General features: G+C 42.6%; 1 protein-coding gene across 1 annotated transcript in view; it reads right to left on the reverse strand.

Annotated features, from left to right (window-relative positions):
• Positions 1-22479, reverse strand: part of garre1 (granule associated Rac and RHOG effector 1) — a 54471-nt gene that overhangs the window by 24036 nt on the left and 7956 nt on the right. Inside the window, exons 2-3 of the mRNA XM_080763957.1 lie at positions 10797-12414; positions 1860-2075 (exon numbers count right to left, since the gene is read on the reverse strand). Of these exons, the coding sequence (XP_080620083.1) occupies positions 1860-2075; positions 10797-11345 (765 nt within the window). The 5' untranslated portion in view covers positions 11346-12414. The remainder of the gene's footprint in view (positions 1-1859; positions 2076-10796; positions 12415-22479) is intronic.

Raw genomic sequence — 22479 nt, forward strand, 5'->3', positions numbered from 1 at the left:
CAAAATGAGACATTCAACATAAACAACTACTCTACACTGACGGTAACACATTCAAACTCTGGTAATGTAATTTAGTTTCCTTCATAGTCACAATTTTGACACACCTACTACCGAATTCAATTGACTGCGCTTCCCCCCTAACATGTTTCACAGAGATTTCCTGGCTGTAAAAACAATATACAGTATTAATAAATATTAAGAGCTGCTTAAATGGGAGTCCAGGCTACCGCCTCCCTCCCGCCCTCTCTCGTCTCCACTCCACAGCAGCCAGCCAGCCAGGCAAGCCTGTGTGTCTGCTGCACATTCCAGCCCAGTAGTCCCCTCCAGGCCTACGGCTTTATACCAGATCAATCACACCACTATTCTCTGGCCCACAAAAAGCACAGAGGAGCAGCTATTTTTGTCATGCTGTTTTTTTTTGTTAATTTGTCGAGTTATGAGTGCTGCTTCAATGATGGCAATTACTATCAGTGGGAAAGGAGAAATACTTTCAAGTCATATTATATTCTTTGATGTCACCGTTATGGCTTGAATATTACTCAACATAGGATGACCAGACGTCCCGGCTTGGTTGGCATTGTCCCAATTTAAAGCTAAGCATCCCGAGTCCAGAGAAATATACCTAAAAACACCAATAGGTCCCGGTTTTCAACATTCAAAAATTTCGACAAAATTGTACCCCACTGGATTAGTTGATTTTCAGTGGTTGCATAGACGTTTGGCATGTTCTGAAAGGTCCTTTCATGTACCCTCACAAAAAACATACAGTAATGCTGGTCACTACACTGCCTCCCCCTGGTCAGCCGGAGCACCTGATGGAGGGGAAAGGAACTGGTTGGAATAACGTGTTCCTTCCACGCTCTACGTCAGGTGATAAGAAGAGGCCTGCTCACTCCTCATGCATTGAAGGAAGCATGAGCTCAGTTTGGGGCTCTCCCCAGGTTGGCAGAGGGAGTGTAGCACTGATTACAGCTTAGGCAATTGGCACCGGGTGAAAAAATGGGTTAGGGTTAACCTAACCCTAACACATTTTTTCATTTTTCTAGCTGTTCCTGAGAGCAATTTCCATTAAAGCACTTATATGATTATGAAAGCCTGATTGTTCAAAATTGGTTATTTGTGGGGATAGAAAACACATATGGGAGCGCCAAAAACACAAAATAAATAGAAAAAGTTGAATTTTATGTTATAGGTCCTTTAACTAATGCATTATGTGGGTAAATTCAATGCTTACTGGTGAGTCTGATGTTTGTCAGTCGGTCGTTGCCTGTATGTAACATCTATGGCGCGTATACATGTGTGTGACGCGTGCATGAACGTACATGAATGGGCAGGAGCATGCACGACGAACTTGCACATTGATTTAAGGGTCCTGGTTTAAGGGGTTTGGTCCTCGTTTGAGGAGTTTGGAACTTTGGATAGAATGGTCACCCTCCATTTCTGCGATACCTATGGTAGGACAGGAGGTGGGGACATTGAGGTCATTTTCTTCCGTTTCACAAGTCACAACTAAAAACAGTCACAGTTATTTGGGCTTTCTAAGGAAGTATTGTCCTCTAGCTCAGTGCAGAGAACAAAAGAAACCTCAAGTAGGGCAGAGAGATTAGCCCTGCTGGGATTAGCAAAGCTCCCGGAATCACACGAAATGATCACCAGGAAGTATGAAAACGTGGCAATATACCTAAATTCACATACAAACTATCAAGTTTGTGGCTGGAAATCCTAAAGACCTGGCACGTCTCAGGAATGTCTAACGGACTGCCTAACGGACTGTCTTTTCACCTCAACAGACCATTTCCAACAGCATAGACCAAGGAAGAGTACTGGGGGTTATTAGCCCCATAACTGTGGCTACATACCTCGGCTGCACCCTTCCATGAGCGAGAGGCCTCCTCTAGCTCGGTGAGGGGCCCGGGCCCCGTGCCCTGCTGGGAGCGGGCGTTGGCTCGGCGCTCCTGGGCCTGAGCAAGGGCCTCGGCCAGGCATGACTGGGCCACGGGCTGGACCTTCTGCAAGGCCTGGGACAGGAACTGGAAATGGACCTGCATCACCGTCAGGAAGCAGCGTCCCAGCACCTGAAAAACAGACAGAAAAGTGTTGTTTTAGGAAAAACACAACCAAGCATCACAACGCATTGCTTCACGGTTTTTACATTTTACTTGATGATTAATTGCCTCTCAAATAAACGATTTAATTGTGTTTCTGGCGTGTGTTCTAGGCTTCATAAACAAAAGGCGCACAGGTCATATTATAATGACAAAGAACTTGAATAATTTAATAACTATGCTTAGAGAGAAAAAAACATTAGTGGAAATATCCAATCTGAAAGCTCAAAACGTGTCACATAGATCTGCCATTTCCACTATTTTCCACTATTTCCACTATTTTCCACTAAGTGTTTGAAAATATACGAATATTTTTTCAACATCGAAAGGATTATGCCGATTATGCAAATAACTATTGGGATAAATGGGATTATCTCAAATAATTGCGATTAGGCAATTATGTGATACTTGTGACAGGCCTAACTGCTTCAAATTCACACAGTTGTACTTTACTGTTGATGAGTAATTGTAAAATGCTCTGGATAGTCACACCTGTATCAGCTAATCGTCTGTTTAAATGTCATAACGGTTAGCTAGCTAACTGGTAAATATGTAGATAATTCGTTTTTTATTGATCTCTCTTCCCCTTATCCCCCCTTCCCTTTCTTTTTATGGAAATAACAAAAACTATGGTTACCCACCGTTTTACACCTGTAAACCTGTGATGTGAATAAAGTTGACTACAGCACATCAGTTGGTGGCTGCCTGCCCTTAGGCTGCTCCCTTGATTGGGAGGAATTATCTTAACCTATGAAGACCTGAGATCAGATTCTACATGTCTTTCTGAAAAAACTACGATGCTATATTAGTGGTGCTCAAACTTTTTCGTGTCCCCCATCTCAAACGATTTTGTCATAGGGACAACCTGAAGAAAAACATTTGAGTTAAAAATGTTTGCTTTAATATATACAAAGATTTGCTCATTTCCTTCAACGATTTCTTTTTTTAATTGCAGATCTACAAGCTCGTAGCGTGGCACTGTGAAATTGACACACACACACACACACACACACACACACACACACACACACACACACACACACACGGTTCAATGGATAAATTTAATTACACACAAATGTTGAGAAGACATTCAGACAACGTCCTCCACTGTAAGTCAGCTGTTATTGTGTTCTAACAGAATAAACCTGAACTGATCTGGTTTCAATGGATATTACTGTATGTACTCGAGTCATCTCACTGTTAGGTAACAGGTTCTTGCCTTAATCCTTTTTTTTTCATATATGGGAGGTACGTACAGGAATACCAGCAGTCTACATCATAACCGTAGTGTTTACAACACTGAATAACTTTCTTCCATAATAGGAAAGTCCACTTTCTACTATAAATCCAGGAGCCAATCGGCCCTTTCAAGGAGCACAAATCAAAGCATGAAGCAACCTGGAAATAAAACATCTGGACACACATGGACATAATCCAGGTGTGTGTGTGTGTGTGTGTGTGTGTGTGTGTGTGAGGCTGATGAGCCTGTCTATAGACCTGTGTCAAGTAGATGCAAACCAGTGGGGGGGAAGTCATGTGACTGTCCAAGTCCATGCAACGGAAGGACTTATGAATGATAGAAGAACCATAAATGTTCCTTGCTGGGTAGGGTTACCATATGAATCAAGAATAATTCATTACATTACATATATTACCATTGTTGAGGTGACAAACTCATTTCTAAGAAGGTCTATTTAGGGGAAATGTTTTCGCATGCGTTGTATGCCGAAGTGCCCTGCCTGTAAACATGGTAGTGGACGGCGAGTGTCCGGGAGATTGGCTACACCCGATCACGTGTGTCCCAGGTGCATGATGGGAAGCCTATTGTCATTATTTCTTCGCGTTAGATGTTGTGCAAATGTGTACAATGGCGATGGGAGGAGACCTGTGTGGAAAAAGTGTGTGTGTGTATATATATATATATATATATATATATATACACACACACACACACACATACACAACCCCCCCACCCTGTATATCTAGGTGTGCCCTGGGATTTTTTGGCTATGAAAAGTGTGTCCTGGCAGTAAAAAGGTTGGGAAACACTGCTCTAATCTACTGTACAAGCTCACAGTGCGATACGTTGTGAGTTTGTAGATGGGCTGTTGTCAGAGCGCAACCAAACAAAAAATGGCTTATCTTTTCATTCTACTCAATCTATTCTCCAGTCTCCACTAGTCCCTCCCTAACATTTTATTCTAGTTTTTATTTGTTGACAAAATTGTCAATATATTTAGTCTTAGATTTTAGTCATCTTAGCTTTTAGATTTTGTCAGTGAAAAAAGGTAGACAAACATTTTATGTTTGCATATGCTGCTTGTGTGCTGGAGATGAAAGAATAGCCACGTCTGAGGAGCCGGTTTGTTGTACAGTTAGCAAAATAGGAGCAACAGGACACCGCCAGGCTCCACCAGTGGTCACAGGGGGTTCTTTTTCAGGTAGGGACTGAAAATATCCCTGAGGCCGGCGAGCCGGGGGTTGTAAAGACAGGAATATGCCGCCGGCTGTTTGAAGGCAGACGAAACGGACAACGAGACCAGTCTATCGTCATTCTTAAACCCATTTAGACCTGAGGCCGATTCTAAAAACAGTGTTCTGACAAACGTGTGTATATATATATATATATATATATATATATATATATATATATATATATATATATAAAATCGTCTTTGTCGGGTGGAAAACGAATTTGTCCAAATCTGTTACTTTTCAGGATTCAAAGGATAAAAATAGCAAAGTAACAGATCTACAAGCTCCAAACGCTTTCAGATCTAAAAAGTTTAAATGTAGGGTACTGCAGGTAACTCAAGATACATACGTGATACATATCAAGCCACATCACCAAAATGCTACAAGATAAAGTCAAAAGAAATCTTCCAAATATAGGCATTGAAATTTATCACAAATTCATCAGCAAAAATACTTGGTGTAGAGGGAAAAAGGGACAGGGATTGAGTTTATGTTTTTCTCCTCCGCACCCCTGAAGGCGCTCGTGCCTGGGAGGGACGACCGAGGAGCTCCCATTAGGTGAAATGTGAGTAAATAGAAAGTAGTTTGTTTACTCAAAAGAGGAACCCTGGGGTTTTCGTTTTGTTTGCAGGCACATAGGCACATGTTCATTCAGCAGTTCATATTTAACTCCGGGCATGTACAAATGGAACTTAATAATGGACGCATAATGGTCTATTTCATTCCATTTTTAAACGCCCAGAGTTACAAATGGAACTTTATTTTTGCCATCAACAATGTCAAATATCACCACCATCGCTGTGTTGTACCCATTGTGTAAGTACAAGACACAGCGCAAAGCCAACAACGTTCAGTGAGTTGTTGGCTATAGCATTGGTGGTGGGTTAAGGTAGCTGTCCAGGTAAGTGTTGGAAAGCATCCGTTACAGAAAGTCTGATGTTGAATTGGTGGTATGTTGAATGGGCGGTTCATCCAAAATTGAGTTTATAATAAACACTGGACCAGGGTCAGGCCGTGGAGCCTGATGTGAAATTCCTGCTGTTGATGCTGAGCTGCTAATCATGACTCATGGCAGATAATCGTGATAAACTCTTAGTCACAGAAAGACAGCCAATACCAAAAACAATTAATAAATAAACCGAGTGCCTCATAATAGAGATTGGCGATAAGATTGCAGACAGCATATTGTATACAGTATACTGACTAAAAAAGCCAAATGCTCTAGCAAATGTTTTTTTATTTAAACCCTGTGTGCATTGCAACTTAATGCAAATTGCACATCATATATTTAGCCTACTATTGCAGATTGCAAAGATCATACATATTGGTCTGCAATCTGCCAACTAATACAAATTATGTACCGTAGATTGCAGAGATCTGAGATCATACATATTGCCTATTGATCATTAATATCGTCTGTCAGGTGGAACCCTCATCCGTCCAAAACGTACTTTCCAGGATTCAAAGTCAAATCTAGCAAAAGTAGCAGATCTAGTTCAAAACTTGTAGATCTTGAGCTTGTAGATCTACTTTTGTGTGAATATGATCAAGTAGTCCATTAATTTAAGATAAACAAACATTTTAAATAGGAATATATTGCCTATTGCGGATCGCAGATGCAGAGATCATACATATTGCCTAATAATGCAGATTGCAGAAATCATACATTCTGCCTAGTGCCTACTAATGCCGATTGCACAACATGAGCTGCTCTTTCTTAAACATGCTTGTACTACACTGACAATGAGATCAAATGAAACCCAAACCAACCGCTCTCTAATAATGGAGCAAGGGGGAGAAAACGAGGACAAGGCCACAGAAGAAGATAATGGCTAGCATGTGTGATATGGCAGGCCTAGCCATATCCCACAGTCATGGAAAATATGAGGAATAAAGACTGTAACGGAGCCAAAGCTGAACGCTTGGCCTCTCTCAAGTCCAAACAAGGAAAGTAGTTGTGAATCAATCAACATTTTTTACACATATTTTCTAAGAACACCTGCATCCCTTTTACCAGTTCTGAGGGGAGGTGTGATTGGTGGAGGGAGGGGTGTAGTCACTTCTAGAGCCTATTCTGTGAGACTCACGTCACTTGTCCATTGTGCCTGCCTGGTCTTAATAACTTAACGAGCCAATTGTTCCATTACTTTTATATTGTAGGCACATACTGGACAAAGCAAGAGCAGATAGTCTCAAGATACTCAAGATATTTTAAAAATCACACCTGTGTGAAGTGAGTGGTGCAATTCCGTGTGTGTGTGTGTGTGTGTGTGTGTGTGTGTGTGTGTGTGTGTGAGGCTGCGCAACAGTGAGACTTGGTGGTGAAAACCAACCAAACGCAATTTGCTCGGACACAGCCAGGGACCCAGGGACACGCATAGCTGTCTATAGGAGTGGTTGCACCACTCAAAAACAAAGGTATGGGTGAGGTGCACTTACACAATTATCAAATAACCAGCATAAGTTAAAATAAATGTTCTGAAAACAGATAGCTACAGCTCTATCATATAGTGTTTTGGGGGTGCTTGGACTAGTTGTACTGGCGGTTTCTCCAGTAGCCATGGGGGGGGGGGGGGGGGGGGTCATGGGTCTGTCTCCGGTCTTCTTCACTCTGTGGTTTCACTCACGAGCCCAGCCAACAACCTCTTAATAAACCGTGACATTTTCATGCATATTTGGCAGCTGAGTCGCTCCAAGCTGGCCAGGGAGCCAAACTCGAGTGCAGATAAAAACACACATGTTTTGTTTTCCAGTCACTAACTTGACTGGTCTTTTCTGGGTTTCTCGGCAAAAGGGGACAAAAAGGAAGAGAGGGAGGGAGAAGGAGAAAAAAAAAATCAAGGTTCACATTCCACAACTCCCCAAACTCTGAACATGTAGGACGGTCCTATTTGGTTCCTGCCGAAGACTGAAGAGGTCTCGCGAGGGACTGCCAAGAGTGTATGCTTTGACTCTAAAGCTCACAAAGGAAAATCCCTTTTACAGTGACGTATGCATCTTATCTATAGAGAGTCGGGACCACCAGAGAATCCCTTGTGAACTAGTTCTTCTAACTTAATTAGGAATGCTGTAGTCAGGGGTTTGTGTTGACATATGACATTTCTGTTTAGTCATACTTTCCAGTATTCTGGTCTCTGACTAACGCAGAGCGTTATTCGACTGCTGCACTCACTTATTAACACTTATGATGCCGCCAGTTTTTCAGAATAAAGACGCTAGAGTGCCAAGCAAATGAGAAGGATTTTACTCTGAAAACCCCGCCTTTCATTTCCCCCAAAACCAGGAGGTGAAATCTTCCTTTAGTACATCGCCGTCTTAAAACCGATCTCTCTTTAGAAGCGTTATTATGATAATATGAAGTCAGAAATTAGGACAGAACATCGGCGTTATGATGAATCTACGCAGAGGCAGCTTAGCTCTGAGCAAGGTGTTGCCTAGCAGAGACAACTGCCGCTGTCAAAGAATATATTTTAGCGGTCGCGTTTTATACTATTAAAAACGACCTAAAGACGTCTCCAGGCGTCCTTTGGACTCCTACGGGTGTAATTTTAAAGACGTGTGGGGACATCCTGAGCACAATAAGTGTTAACTGCAAGACTACCAGCTCAATTGTCTGAAGCAGTGTCTCCCAAACAGGTCTCTCGACTCATTTTTATTGGTACTGTACCCCCCCCCCCCCCTTTTTTTTCTTCGTGTCCAACATTTCTTCAAAATTATTTCAAAAGATTTGGAAAAAGAAAAAAAGCTAAATAATCAAAACAATGCCATGAATAAATTAATAAGAAAACATTTAAGAACTAGTGAAAATAGTAGATTGTACTGTAGATCTGCCATTTTCACTAGTTTGGGTTTCAGGGAGACGTCCAATACCTCGTTTGGGTCTCGAGCTAAAACGTTTGGGAAGTGGAACCATTGGCTTAAATATAAATGTGAAAACAGAACGCCTTTCTACCCCCCAAACATCTTTAGTATCAAGTTTATTGTCTTTTTTTCATGTGCCAGGTACAGCAACAGCTACCGCCTCCATTTTCAACAAATGTCTCTTTTATGCGCTGGCCAGACGATGTCCGAAGCAACAAGCCGTGAGCGAGTGGCCGTGCCAATCCCAGTCGTCTGAACTCTCACTGAGTTGGGCTTCCTTTTTAATATTCATGTGTGCAGAACGTAGACCACAAAGAGTCGCAAATTACCAAGTGCGGCGCAAAAATGTTTCCCGTTTGTGGTGCAGCCACATCCCAGTAAGGTCCTGGAGAACTGGACCAGCCATTTAAACTTGTTCATTTTAATTCACGGGAGGAAATGTGCTGGACACTGTGCCGGGTAATATGTTTATTGAATTGTCCAATATGATGGATATGTTTTAATAAATAATTAACCACAGGAACCATGGTCGGATCCCTAGTCTATTCTGGGCATAGGACCAACGTTTAGCCGAAAATAGAACAACTTCACAAGCTCACAACGTGTCGCGAGCTTGTAGATCGGCTATTTTGGGCTAAGATAATGTGTTGTACAGGGGAAAAATAGGGGAACATTTAACTACAGAGCACATATAGGGTATATAGGGTTTAAGTGGTTAAATCAATATTTAGGTATAAAGAATATCAATCTACATTGTTGAAATTTGTAATTAATGAGTTATTAATTAATCAGAGAAGACATGCCAATAGAATGGAGACTGTATGGGCATAGAATAGCAATTCCATACATATATATATATATATATATATATATATATATATATATATATATATATATATATATATAGATAAAGATCTTCCAAGACTGCCTTCCCGTTAGATCTTGTGTTTCTGGGACAAAGAAAGCGTGATGACAACGTTTATTTTCTCCTGATTTGTCTCTCTGAAAAAAGGCATTTTTATTTTAGTGTCCAAATGTTGGTAAAACTGTATGGCTTGTGACGATTGGGTCCAATATTTAGTTGGGTGACCTTAGGGTAAAGACTATTTATTCCATTGGAATGAATAGAGTAGGTGTCCACTATATGCTATATGCTGTATATGAGAACGAAGTCAACTGGAGATGACATGTCTTCCTTTTTTGTTTTAGGCTCTATGCACAGCAGCCATATTGGAAATAAATTGTGGCTGACTTCCATTGCAGAGTTACCAATTATGCTAATGAAGGTTGTGTTCCATTCTGGTCAAACAAGAGTCAGGATGCTTATATCAACGTACATGTTAGCTCACTGGAAAGACTGCTACACCGGTGGGTCTCAAATTAAGGTCCAGGTCCCAATTTATTTCCAATATGGCTCCTGTGCATATAGCCTATTGACAGCAGAGGTTCACAATTACCGGTACACCTCAACAGATTTGCAGGAGGGTCGGTAGTTGTGGTAAAAAAACAACAACAACCAAAAAACAGCATGATAAAGCACGACTTTCGCTCCATCTCTCACTTCCACAGTGTTTTTCACACCTCAGCCTCAGATCCTGACAGGAGCTTAAACACCGAGCGTGAGAATCTATTTTGTGCCAGGAAACTCTGAATCACGAGCTGCAAAGCATCTTACCACTGTGACTAGAACAAGATGTGGCTGAAAGTGACATCGGGACTAAGGTTGAGCTAATCATTTCGTTTTCACTATCAATTATTGCAAGAGAAAATATTGTTAATATTGAATTACAACTGTATATTTTGCCTTCCTCCCCCATTTTTCATTTCCCAATGTCACACATCATCTCCTCTTCCAATAGCTCCTTTCCCTCAGTACTAAAATATAATCTAAAGAAAAATGGCACGGTAGTTTAAATGGCTGTTCCTGTTCCAGTGCCTCAGGATGTGAGTTAAAGTAATACTGTGTGAGAGAGCAAACAGCACAGGCCTGAATGTCAAGAGGTTCTGTTTTGCAGCAATGGAAATGAAACAAAGATCCACATTCTTCAACAGGTTGTGTCAATAAGTACACTGTGACACCAGCTGACAGCTACTGACATATTGCTACTGCCTTGCCTGCGTGCATGTTTCTGCACTGCTTGCAGATGATTGCAAGTCTAGTTGGGTCACAATCAGACATGCTGGCTTGTGTCCAAAATGCATATGTTACGTATGCATTTGGACATAAGCCAGCATTGTCTGATTGTGTGCATGTATGAATGTGTGTTGACTGAAAAGTGCATGCTGTCAAATGCACTTGTGTACACTGTGTTGTATGTACACTGTCCTTCCAGTTGAAGGAAAAGGCCCACTCACCTCCACGTCCTGCAGGCTGAAGTCGTTCTGGTCTTTGAAGTAGGCCGCCCCGGCACTCAGCTCCATCAGCATCTTGGCGATCTCCGGCTTTATCGCTGCCGTGAGCCGGCTGGCCGCCTCCATGACGTGTTCCTGCACGTCCTTCAGTTGCATAGCTGCTTTGGAGTAGTGAGAGTTCCTGAACACCCCACTGAACAGGTCCGTGAGGAAGGCGCTGGCCCGGCAGAACACGTTCAGGGCATCCAGGTACTTGGAGATGCCCTGCTGGATGTCGGCCACTGCCGTGATGGCGCCGGCAGAGGCCGTCGAGGCGGAGGGGTGGCAGCCGCCGGGCATTCCGCCGACCACACCCAGGGGTGAGGAGGCCGAGCAGGAGGAGGAGGGGGAAGAGGAGGTGGCGGAAGAAGAAGAAGCCAGGGGAGCACTGAGGGTCCGGCTCAACTCAGGCATTTGGTACTGCTGGTGCTGTTGCACTTTCTGCTTGGACCCGCCGAGCAAAAAGCGCCGTTTGTAGTCCATTTTACTTTCCTGCGCGCTGCAACAATACATAGGTGGTGGGCCGGCACCAAGGTCCTTTTTTTCTTTTCACAAGTCACACAGTCCTGTTCTCTTTACAAAAAAAAACAAAAAACAAAAAAACACAAGTCCTGGAACTATGCGAGTTATGTAAAGAGAGAGCTTAAGGATTCCATCTCATCTCAGTATGCCTTTGGAGAGAGGCTGCAGAGAAACTGATGATGAGGTGGGAGGGGATTGGAGAAGTGCAGGCTGAGCATCCAATAGTGGCATGCAGCCCTGCTGCAGCTGAGGAAAGACAGGCCCGGTACACAGAACCAGCTGAGACACACCGATCAAGTTAGCTAGTTTACTTTTTTTGTTTGTTTTGTGTTTTCAAGCAAACTAATCATAAATGACAGAAAAGAAAAGTCAAATTCACTCTTTGATTTACGGTTGTGAAGCTGAGGAACTTCCAAAGTGCATTTCTGTTTTCCTTCAAATCAAAGCAGAAATAAAAATCCTTCTCTGTATAGTATATACACATATGTACATATAAAGATATACAGTATAACGTCACCAGTCTAGCAGCTAATAAAAATAGAAAATCTTTAAAAGCTTGTAAGCCAAAGGGGGGAAAAGCTACATGAATTTGGGCAGACAAAAAAGAGAAGCGAGAGAGAGAGACACTGGTCAACAGCAATGAGGGAACATATAATACAAAAACCAGGCGTGTGAATTCTGGGCTCCGGGACAATGTTCCCTAGGCTCTTCCTCTGTGCTGGCCAATAGCGAAGCTCAGTCTGTGTGTGTGTGTGTGTGTGTGTGTGTGTGTGTGTGTGTGTTGTTTTCAGCAAAGGGCAGACAGATCCAGTCCGTCACACTTCCTCTTCTCCAAGCGGGTTCTTCTGCAGGCAGTGAGCAAGTGGCCAGCTGATAGCTCCCTCCTTCTTTCTGTCTGTCTGGATTCTCTGGAAACTCGGCCCTGCCTCCTGGCTCCTGAGGTAGATATTAACTCACTGTGGAAACAAGTGTGCTGCTTCCAGATCTCGCTGCTCTCTCCGCAGACGCAGATTTGGGTGACAAGAGCACAAATGTATCTGTAAGGCCTCTAGGTCATTTCCTATGGGAGGAAAGGAAAGATGGTTACTGTCAGGGTGAGCAGGAAGGATGAGGTCTGCTTTCAAAAAGTCGGTTCTTTTCCCCTGCAAATAGTATTCCCACCACTTTTAGCAGAGAGTTTACCTGACAAAAACATTTTCCATTAATTAGCTAGTGTTTGCAGCATCGTGTTGAATCTTTTGTACATGGCAACACAAAGAAGAAACTGGATGAATAACCAAAACATAGTTAGCACCCGGTTAGTTTTGTGACAAATGGTCCATGTACCAACCATTTAGCTAACATTCAGCCACCTATCATTTAGGGTCTGTTTAGATCTATGTGACATCGTCCTCCATGCACTGTATATGTTGGGGTAATTACCGGCCTCTGTGGCTACGGGGGGGGGGGGGGGGGGGGGGGGGGTGGAGTAAGCTTTCAGTCATCTCTGATTCTCTGGAAGTTTGCTTACGATTTCATGCTTGTTGTCCAATCTTATATGTAGACCCCATTCAGAGTTACTACATGATTGCAAATGCGGTACCACCACCTAACAGAGAAAAGCCCTGACGCAGGCTGGTGTCACACAGACAGAACACTGCACAACTGCAATGAGCCACGGCTGCAAACAGGCCATTGTTGATGACGATGACACATGAATGTGTTGAACCAGACTCAGAGGGAGTCACAATGCCTCCATTGTTGAACATTTACAGCACTACACATACTAGCTGTTGCTCAGTTTGGAGTTCCTATATTATGGTTCTGAATAGTTATTTTCATTTTCGTGATTGAAAGGCTAGCAGTAAAGCAGCTTCACCTAAAATGGGCCTCAACTGCATTGCTCAACTGTGTTCGATTCAGCATTCAGTTTAAAAAACTAAAGTTACAACGATAAAGGGCTTCATCAGCATAAAAGGGATAGTTCACCCCCATATATATATATATATAGTCAAAAATATATAGTCAACTCACCATGGCGTGAGTAATCGATAGAGACAGGCACCCAAGTTGACTAGGCCCTTTTACTAGTGCTTCTAGGCTAGTGAACAATTAGGCTAGTGGAGCGGAATAGTACATTAAAATATAATAGTAATTATGGACATAAGTGTAATGAAATTGTTATTATTTTATTTTCCACCAGCTGCACAAGTAGGGCTTAATGATTGCACACACTCCAATGATATCACAACCTAAAAAAAACAATCGTCACTCAGTCACAGACTAATCTATCAGATACCCACTACTACCATACAACAGCAGCAGGGCTATCATGCTGTTATCTGTCAGTCCCATGCCCAAAGCACCGTTGTTTTGGGAAGAGGAGAAGGGAGGAGACCTTGAGAGCAAGTCCTGGAAAAACACACTCACTCACTCACACACACACAGTACACCCCCCAGTCCCCGCTTTTCCTGAGGATAATGGCAACGACACTGCCATCACCGTGGGCTGTGTTGTAGGCTCTGTTAGCGTCACAAACATTCCACCACACAAGCAGCACCCGCGTTAATCTGCCCATGTTCTACTGACCTTCAAACCTTGCTTCCTTTCACAAACAGAGCGCCTGCTTCGGGCAAAAAGAAATGCTCTGCCACCAAATGGTCCCTGCTCTAGCCTGGAGAGCAGAGGACTCTCATACACTTAAAAGGAAGACGTCACACATTTTCAACCTATCTTCAAGTTCCAGTGTTTCCCCTTTATGCATTATTGTGTGGCAGTAGTCGGGACACCACACACACACACAATCATAACCAGCCACCAGAGTATGATTTTTAGTAGGCAGCCACAAATAGGCAAAAGAAAATCACACATGTGTGAAGTGAGGGGCGCTCTTGTCGTAGTACATCGTCCAATAAAAGTGAATATACTTAATTAATTTGTCAACTTATGTTATTATCTTTTAAGTTTTAACCATGATAAAATGTTTTAAAAAACTCATCTTTTCACCATGATCATGTAAGATGACAACTGAATTTATATATATATACCGATATATATATATATATAAGCCCTGTGCTGAATTAAAACAGTTGCACTGTGTTTTGTTTAGCAAAGCATATTTGCTCAGACACATATGACGTCAATTCTCCATTCATTGTCAATGGCGTTTAATGTTTGCATTAGGACAAAATAGACGATTTGCTTATCTACATATGACGTAAATTCTCCTTTCATTGTCAATGGCACTTAATGTTTGTGTTGCCACAAAAAGCTGATTTGTTCAGACACATGACGTAAATTCTCCTTTCATTTGTCAATGGAAAATGTGACACGTATTGTGACGAAAAGCTGTATATAGGAGGGGCCCGCCCGGCACCTACCATTTAGCCATCGATGATGGCTAAATCAAGCTAATGGAAACGGCAGGCTTTCCATTTCAGGAAAGTTAGCAAGATATAATGAAAGCCAGTTAATAAAAAAATAAACATCACACCCGTGTGAAGTGAGGGGCGCTCTTATCGTATATCATCATGACGTAACATGTCTATTTGCTCAGACACATATGACGTAAATTCTCCATTGTCAATGGGAATTGAATGTTTGTGTAACTCAAACATCTACACTAATAGCTGAATATAGGAGGGTCTACCGCCCCTCAAAAAATAGGAACTCTTGTTTAAGAAAAACTGCCAAAAGATTACATCACTGTTAGTCGGGTTTCTACAGCGCTCCTATGAGACAGAGACACAGACAGAGTAGAAAAGAATGGCAGCATTTTATCATGAGCATTAAGAACCAATTATATGAAGATGTATTGAAAATGGGTGAAGTTGTCCTTTAAAGATGCAGGCAGGCCAAGGGAAACCAGTGACCTTGTGAAGGGAGTAGCAGAGAGAGAGACGGAGACAGGAAGACTTCCTCTTTCTAGTTTTTAACCCTTATTTGTCCAGGCAAGTTGATGGAGCACATTCTTGTTTATAGCACCGGCCTGCCTGTGGGATGACGTTGCTACATATTTTTTAACTCTTGCACCGAAGATCTGCACAGCTCTGGCTACCACAGTGGTGTACTTTGTAAAAAAGTTTATATTATATATTATTTATAAAATGTGTGCAGACCAAACATTGGTGTCACGTGCAGTAAAAGAGTGACTTTGAGAGCCGTTTCCCCCCACATGTCTCAAGATTTGCCATTGACTACGGTAAGAGAATTCCGGTCAAATATCCGCAAAATGTTGTCCCGCCCGTCTCAAGTTTTGCCAATGACGATGAACGGAGAAATGACGTCATAATTCATAAATTAAACATTAAACGCCATTGACATTGAAGGGAAAATGTACGTCATATGTAAACAAGAAAATCAGCTAACCAATCACAGGCATTCTGATTGGCCAGTATGAGATGATGCATGATGATGTAGGATGATAAGAGCGCCCCTCACTTCACACGGGTATGATTTGATGAACAGAGCGAAAAAATTCATAGAATGGACTAGTTTGATCATAAGGTAAGAAAACAACCCAAACCTCCAGAAAAGTGGTCTTACCCTTTAACTTAATGGCAAGATGCCAGAATATGGGCTATGACTATTATCGGCATTTATCAATCTGTCGTCAATTTTACGCAAGTATAGTGAATGATCAAATCTGGTCTCAGGGCGTGGTCTCGACTTGTGTTGCAGGCTTGCAGCACAGTCAGAAGCTGACAGGCATCTGAACATATCTATTAAATTAAAACAATAATTTACTAACAAACAAATGTGAAGACATAAGCAGGAGCAGGAGATCGAACTCTTGAGCCACTGCCGCCACATTTATCAAGAACAGACAATGTTTACACTGTGGCTGGCAGCAGGAAAAAAACGTTTGATAATCGACACGTGTCGTGAATTGATTCCTGTGGTCGGATGCACGCTGGTTTCTACATTAGATTCATAGATGAGGCCCAGCGACTCGCAGCGAGTATTGACGTTTGTCGGTAATATATTGTTGTGTCACATTTCCTTTGTTGCTTTTTCTCCCAAATGTAGTCGTTATGCCAATTGATTCCTCACCAAACACATTTGTGTCCATCACTGCTGTTGTATCCCGACTGACTCACCTACCTGGCTTCCCTCCCCCGAACACGGGCCAATTGTGTTCATATGGATTAGAGAGACACTCGACGAAGCCGGATGCACCACAGTGGATTCGAAGACCCACACGTTCAGCGGTGGTGGGCAGGCCCTTTACCACTGTGCCACCGGACCGAGTGCCTAAGTTATGTCTCTTTTGTCATATCGCCCAGCTCCACATGCAGCACAGCAGTGCTAGCTTAGAGAGAGCCGTTATGCAGGGTGACGTGCTGCTGAGCAGTGTGGGCTGCTGGGTCCCAGGCTCCAACATCCCTGGGATTACAGCAGCAGTGAGAAGCTGCCAGGCACCCTACAATGGCTGATAGCTGACACAGTAATGGCTCTTAACCAGCACAAAGGGTGTGTGTGTGTGTGTGTGTGTGTGTGTGTGTGTGTGTGTGTGTGTGTGTGTGTGTGTGTGTGTGTGTGTGTGTGTGTGTGTGTGTGTGTGTGTGTGTGCTCTCTGAAGGCTATAGAAGGTATACAGTAGCTATATATACCTCCACTGTTTTTCTCCCCACATACCTTTTCACATATTTAACTTTAACAATATAATGGAAGTCAACAACGCTCTAAATGGGCTGAGAACTGACCTGACTTCATAGATGAATGATGTCATGAATGGTTGGTTACATGAAGTCTGAGAGCCACAATGGAACCGAGTCCAAGGCCTCTTTTCCACTGGGCTTGAACCGAGTCGGTTCTTTTCCCCTGCCTAATATTTGCCCAGCTTAGAGTTTTCCACTGAAAATGAATTGGTTCAGAACCCTAAAAGTTGGTTCGGAACTGGAACCATAACCGTTGAAAGCAGCAAGGTTCCAAGAATCCAGAACGGAACCCTTTTCTAGAAACCAAGTTATTTTGATGGAAAAGGGGCATCAAAGCCACAATGGATCTCAGACTCGGCCAGAACCAACTTTGAAGGGGGAGGGTATGCCACAGAGAAACCCCGAATGTTGCACCACCTACAGTATGTAATCAACATTTCCACGTAAATAATAGTCAGTGCCAGTGGCAGACCATCATGGCCATGTTGTGCTTGCAATAAGAGATTATGCGCAGCCCACCTTTCCTGCCTCTTGTGTAAAATAAATTCTGTGAACAGAGTTTCTCTCAAGACAAGCAGACAAGTGCATCAATATTAATGAGCTCTGCTGGCTTCAGAGCAGCCAGCCTCTTGTTCCAGAGCATACACACTGCATTACAGATTGCACCCAAACAAACACATGTGATAGGAGGGTCCCCCGGTCTGCGCTGGGCTGGCACAGGGCCAAGGCCTGGTGTAGTGTAGTGTCTTGTCTTCGGCGGCGGGTGTACGCTCTCTCTGGGCTAATGTTAGCTCGGCTTCCACACACGCTGTGTGTGTGTGTGTGTGTGTGTGTGTGTGTGTGTGTGTGTTGTGTGTGCATCTCTCAGCTGCTCCGCTCCAACAGGAAAGAGGGGCTTAGGTTTCCTGGGGAGAGCTCTCTGTCGCCAGTTACAGAACGTCAAGCTCACCAAGTGTGATGTACCTGTCTGCGCTGAGCTCCAGGGAATATAAATATAAAACAGCAGTTAGCCACAGACAACTGTGGGAGGGGGTGGGGCTGAAAGTCTTACAAAACTGTCTGTCCACTGACTATCTTCTTGGCATTGATTACACAAATCAATTCTTGTGCGATATATTCTATGACCCGTCTTGTCGACTACAGTCCATTACTCAACAACAGAGCAATCTATTGTGGTGTGCAATGTTCCGTTTGAAATTCACACCTGCCATATGCTTTCCTTTAAGTGTATCCTTGCATGTATTAAGGGGTGATACATACTTAGTTGCGTGCTGGTGTCTGTCACGCACTGGAAATAGCCGTTCAACAAAGACAATGTATAGATACTACTCTGTCATCATGGAAGTGGACTAATTTAATTAATAGTTGTGATTATTTGCAATTAAATATTGGTTCCTATTTTGAATACTCCAGAGTTTTGACAGTAGTGGATCATGTCTAGGGCTGCAAATAGTGCAGAAACATAAGCGGCATCCTTTTTGGCATAAATCAAGACATCAGTATAGTATTATAGTATATGGTAATGAAGTACACAAGGTGAATGGGGGAGAGAGGGTCCTACGCAGTAGGGGACACGAGGTATGTCTTGAAGAGATGAACGTCCTCCACTTTATGACGAAAGACAGATCCGCACTGACAGTTCCTTATCTGACTTGCTTTTGGAAGGCACAGACAGCACCCTGTGGGGTGTGTGCATGTGTGTAATGTCTCAGACTCAGTCACGGCCTACCTCTGTCTGTCTTCACTATGTTCTGTCTGTTTTTTAGTCTCTTGTATGCAGCTATCTCTAGCCCTCTCTCTCATGAAGTCTATTTCAGCCTACACACACACACACACAGGCTAAAACAGCTGCCCCACACTCCAAAAGGCACACCGATTTTAGCCCTCGGAAGGTTCAGCTTCCTCCTCTACATCTGTTGCCAATGAAGCTGAGGAATGCTCCCCCCCCCAGTACGCACTTATAATGTGGATTCAAAACGAGCTACAACTGACAACAGAGACCATAATAAGAACATCAGGAAAGCCATATTACTGAACAATAGGTAAAGATATCTTTTACTGTGTCATGTTGTGACGATCAATGACTGTACACAGTAGGGAAATGAGCAAGCAAGCAAGTAGCACTCAAAGGCAGGGACTTCTTTAAAAAAAGCCTGTGCCCTAAAAAAATGTGCGCTTATGAGATAAATTTAATGAGAAAATTCAAAATAAATTGTGGTATTTCTGCCAAATATCGTTGACTATATGGGAAGACATTGTTTTCTGCCATATTGTTGCTGTCAGGCAGAAACCATGCATCTCCATATTGAATCAGGGATTAAAGGAGTAGTTCAACCAAAATTATGTATTTATTTCTATCAATTACACACCCCATGAAGGCTTGAATTCATGGAGTTTTTTGTATTATGTGACTGTCGCATTCCTAAGCCAATAATTTGATGCCCACTAGAGACTAAGATAAGAAGCCACAGTTGGTCTCAGGATGGGAGGACACAGACAGAGGTCGCGGGGGTCGAGCCACATGGCAGGACAAGTGCCGCAAGCAACTGTGTGACAGGAGCTGAGACAGGCTCCACTTGGCCACGGAATACAAGTAGAGCATTGTGGAAAGCAGCACACCATACATACGCACACACGCACTCGCACGCACGCACGCACACACACACACACACACACAAAATCAGTGGTTCTCAAGGGAGGACCAATGAGGATTGCAAGGACCCCCATAACTCTGAGAGTTACAGACCCAACTTTGAGAACCACTCTGTCCTAAAATTTCATAAATTACACACTGGTATCAGAAGAGGGTGAGCAAGCCATCTGTGTTAGTGGTGCATTCAATTAATCGATATGGCAATATATCAATCGACATTCTAGACTATAGGTGAATCGATCGAGAGGCTACTGTATCGATACGGCAATAAACGGCATGACTTATCTGGGTGACGCAGTGTTGCCAAACATACCTCTGTTTAACAAAAGCCCCCCTTGCAAGTTGCAATGCACTCCCTTCCCAGACCCCTTGTTAGGATGTTTAGACATTTATCTTAATTTAAAGATCTCTGTGGGCCTGAAAGTGCTTTATTGTATTTGTGCAACATGGTCATTATTTTGAATAAACGTTTAATCGAGATATCGTATTGTGGCCTCTGTATCGTGATACATATTATCGTGAGATTGCAAGCAATATCCACCACTAATCTGTGTATATGATCTGTACTGTATGTACTGTATGTTTCTATGTAGTGTTCATGTTTTATGGGTCCCCCTTGAAAATGAGATGCTGCATCTCCAGTTGCTATACCTTTAATAAAAATCTGAAATCTGGATAGGTACTCTGTATCGACCGATAGCAAGTTATGGGAATTGGGAAGGACACACACACACACACACAGGTACCACTGTGCCACCCGAGTGCAGATTTGACACAAACAACTTTAATTAAGTATATATAAACTTCTATCTATTAAAAGAACATTTAGACACACACGCGCACAGCTGCATAACATATATGCAATACAAAATGCGGATTAATTGTGTGGGTAATATGTATTCTCATTCTGTCTGATTCTGGAACTTGTGTGCTAAATAACGTAGGGTGGTCATTTGTACTTCTGCATGTGCCATGCTCTTAATTTGTACGTACATACAAAATATTTTACTTTTAAAAGCCTTCTGGTGCTACATTTCTTATATAACTATAATAAAGTATGCTGAATGAAAGTACTGAGAGATTCAGTGAATGGCAGCTAGCAGCCTGGTACAATAGTTGGCTAATAGGCTGGATAATATTAGGCCAACCTGTAATGTCTCAACAGACACTGTAAGTAGCTTATGGCTCCAATAAAAATAGCAGACAGGCCTGCCAGCGAAAAACAAAGGACATGCTTGAGGACCAAATAAGTCTGTGACGCATGCGTATTAGGCCCACATTTCAACATCAGTCATCCCACTTTCACAACTCTCATACTTATGATGGATTAGTTAAGTCTGCACGAAAACATGAAGGAATACAGCCATTCCCTTTCTCATTACGGTGACTGTAACCAACCAACAAGTACTAGATGATCGTGATGTGTTAGTGAAAATAGCTTGAGCATCGTTGAAAGGATCACACAACTAAATCCTCTCCCTACATTCTGTACACGGTTCAAAACATGAATTTATCAAATATGTAGCCCAAAACGAAAACCTTTTGACCCGACCTCATTCAGAGCTATTCTCCCAACTATGGCTGCTTTTCACCGAAACACCCAAAGTATGAACCAATGTTCCTTTAAATTTCCCCTTCGAGGGTTCTATTCTTGTACAACAGACTTCATTTAATGTGGCTAACTGGTGGCTTTCAAAAAGTGAGAGGGCGCAGTGAGTGATAAAGGCTCTGACGTCAGCCGCCTCCTCCCCATCATCCATGAAACACTGATAGCAAACTATGGGAACATAAATGCTTCCACACAGCCTAGATTGAGCAGTTTGACACTGAAGGTTTTACTACCTGCCAAAACACTAGGCTTCTGTATTTTTAGACAAAAGTTAAAGAGAAAATAAAGAAAAATCTCCCAGGCAGTTAGACAGGATATTATGAAGTCAGAAAATATCTTCGCCAAATTATGCAGCCGGCAGATTATTGATTCTTTCTTAATTTTCATGGGAAAGTGAAGTATACCAGAAGGCACAATGCCTAGAGAGTAAATAGTAAAAACTGAGAGAAACTAGGCTTTGCCGATCAAGAGAAGAGGTCCACCCCGTCCCCTACCACTTGGCACGTCATGCCTGATCTGAGAGCAACTAGGCTATGCAGATCAAGAAAAGAGGTCCACCCCATCCCTTACCACTTGGCAAGTCATGCCTGATTTAAAAGTGTTGCTCCACGATGCGCTGTGAGCTGGTAGATCAGCTAGAGTTTATACAACCAAGGACAGGTACATTTTAATGACATAAATGAGAATCTCAAGGTCGCCTCATTCTAGGCAACATCCTGGAATAAAATATATAAAAATATAAATATTTTATATAAAATATATGAAGACCACTAGGGGTAGTGTATACAACAGGAATAGATAAGTATATATGAATATATACAGCACCTTGGTTTGTTGTATGCAAGTATATATTATATATATAAACATCTAGACATTTTCCTAATGTGAGAAATGCTTGTAATCACTGTCCTGATTCTGATCAAATTGTGTCAATGTGATCTACGTTATACAATCTTTAGAGCTTCTCATGGGAAAATTTCAATTTGATGGAGCAAATAGCTGACCACAAGCTAAGCCTGGGATGGTTTCCCAGGAGACGGGGAGATTTCCCTCCCTGGCCAGAAGGCCCCTATCACTCCATCTACAAATCCCACCAGCCGCTTGTACATTCAATATATAGCCGCTTTTTAGCTTTGTAGTGTAGAACGGGCAAGAGATGTTATTCATCAAGCTAATGGAACAGCTCAGTCAGCTGTGCACCTGCAATGTTTTTTGGACCGGGG

Source organism: Protomyctophum bolini, assembly GCF_963924005.1.
Source record: "Protomyctophum bolini genome assembly, chromosome: 1".
Lineage (NCBI taxonomy): Eukaryota > Metazoa > Chordata > Actinopteri > Myctophiformes > Myctophidae > Protomyctophum > Protomyctophum bolini.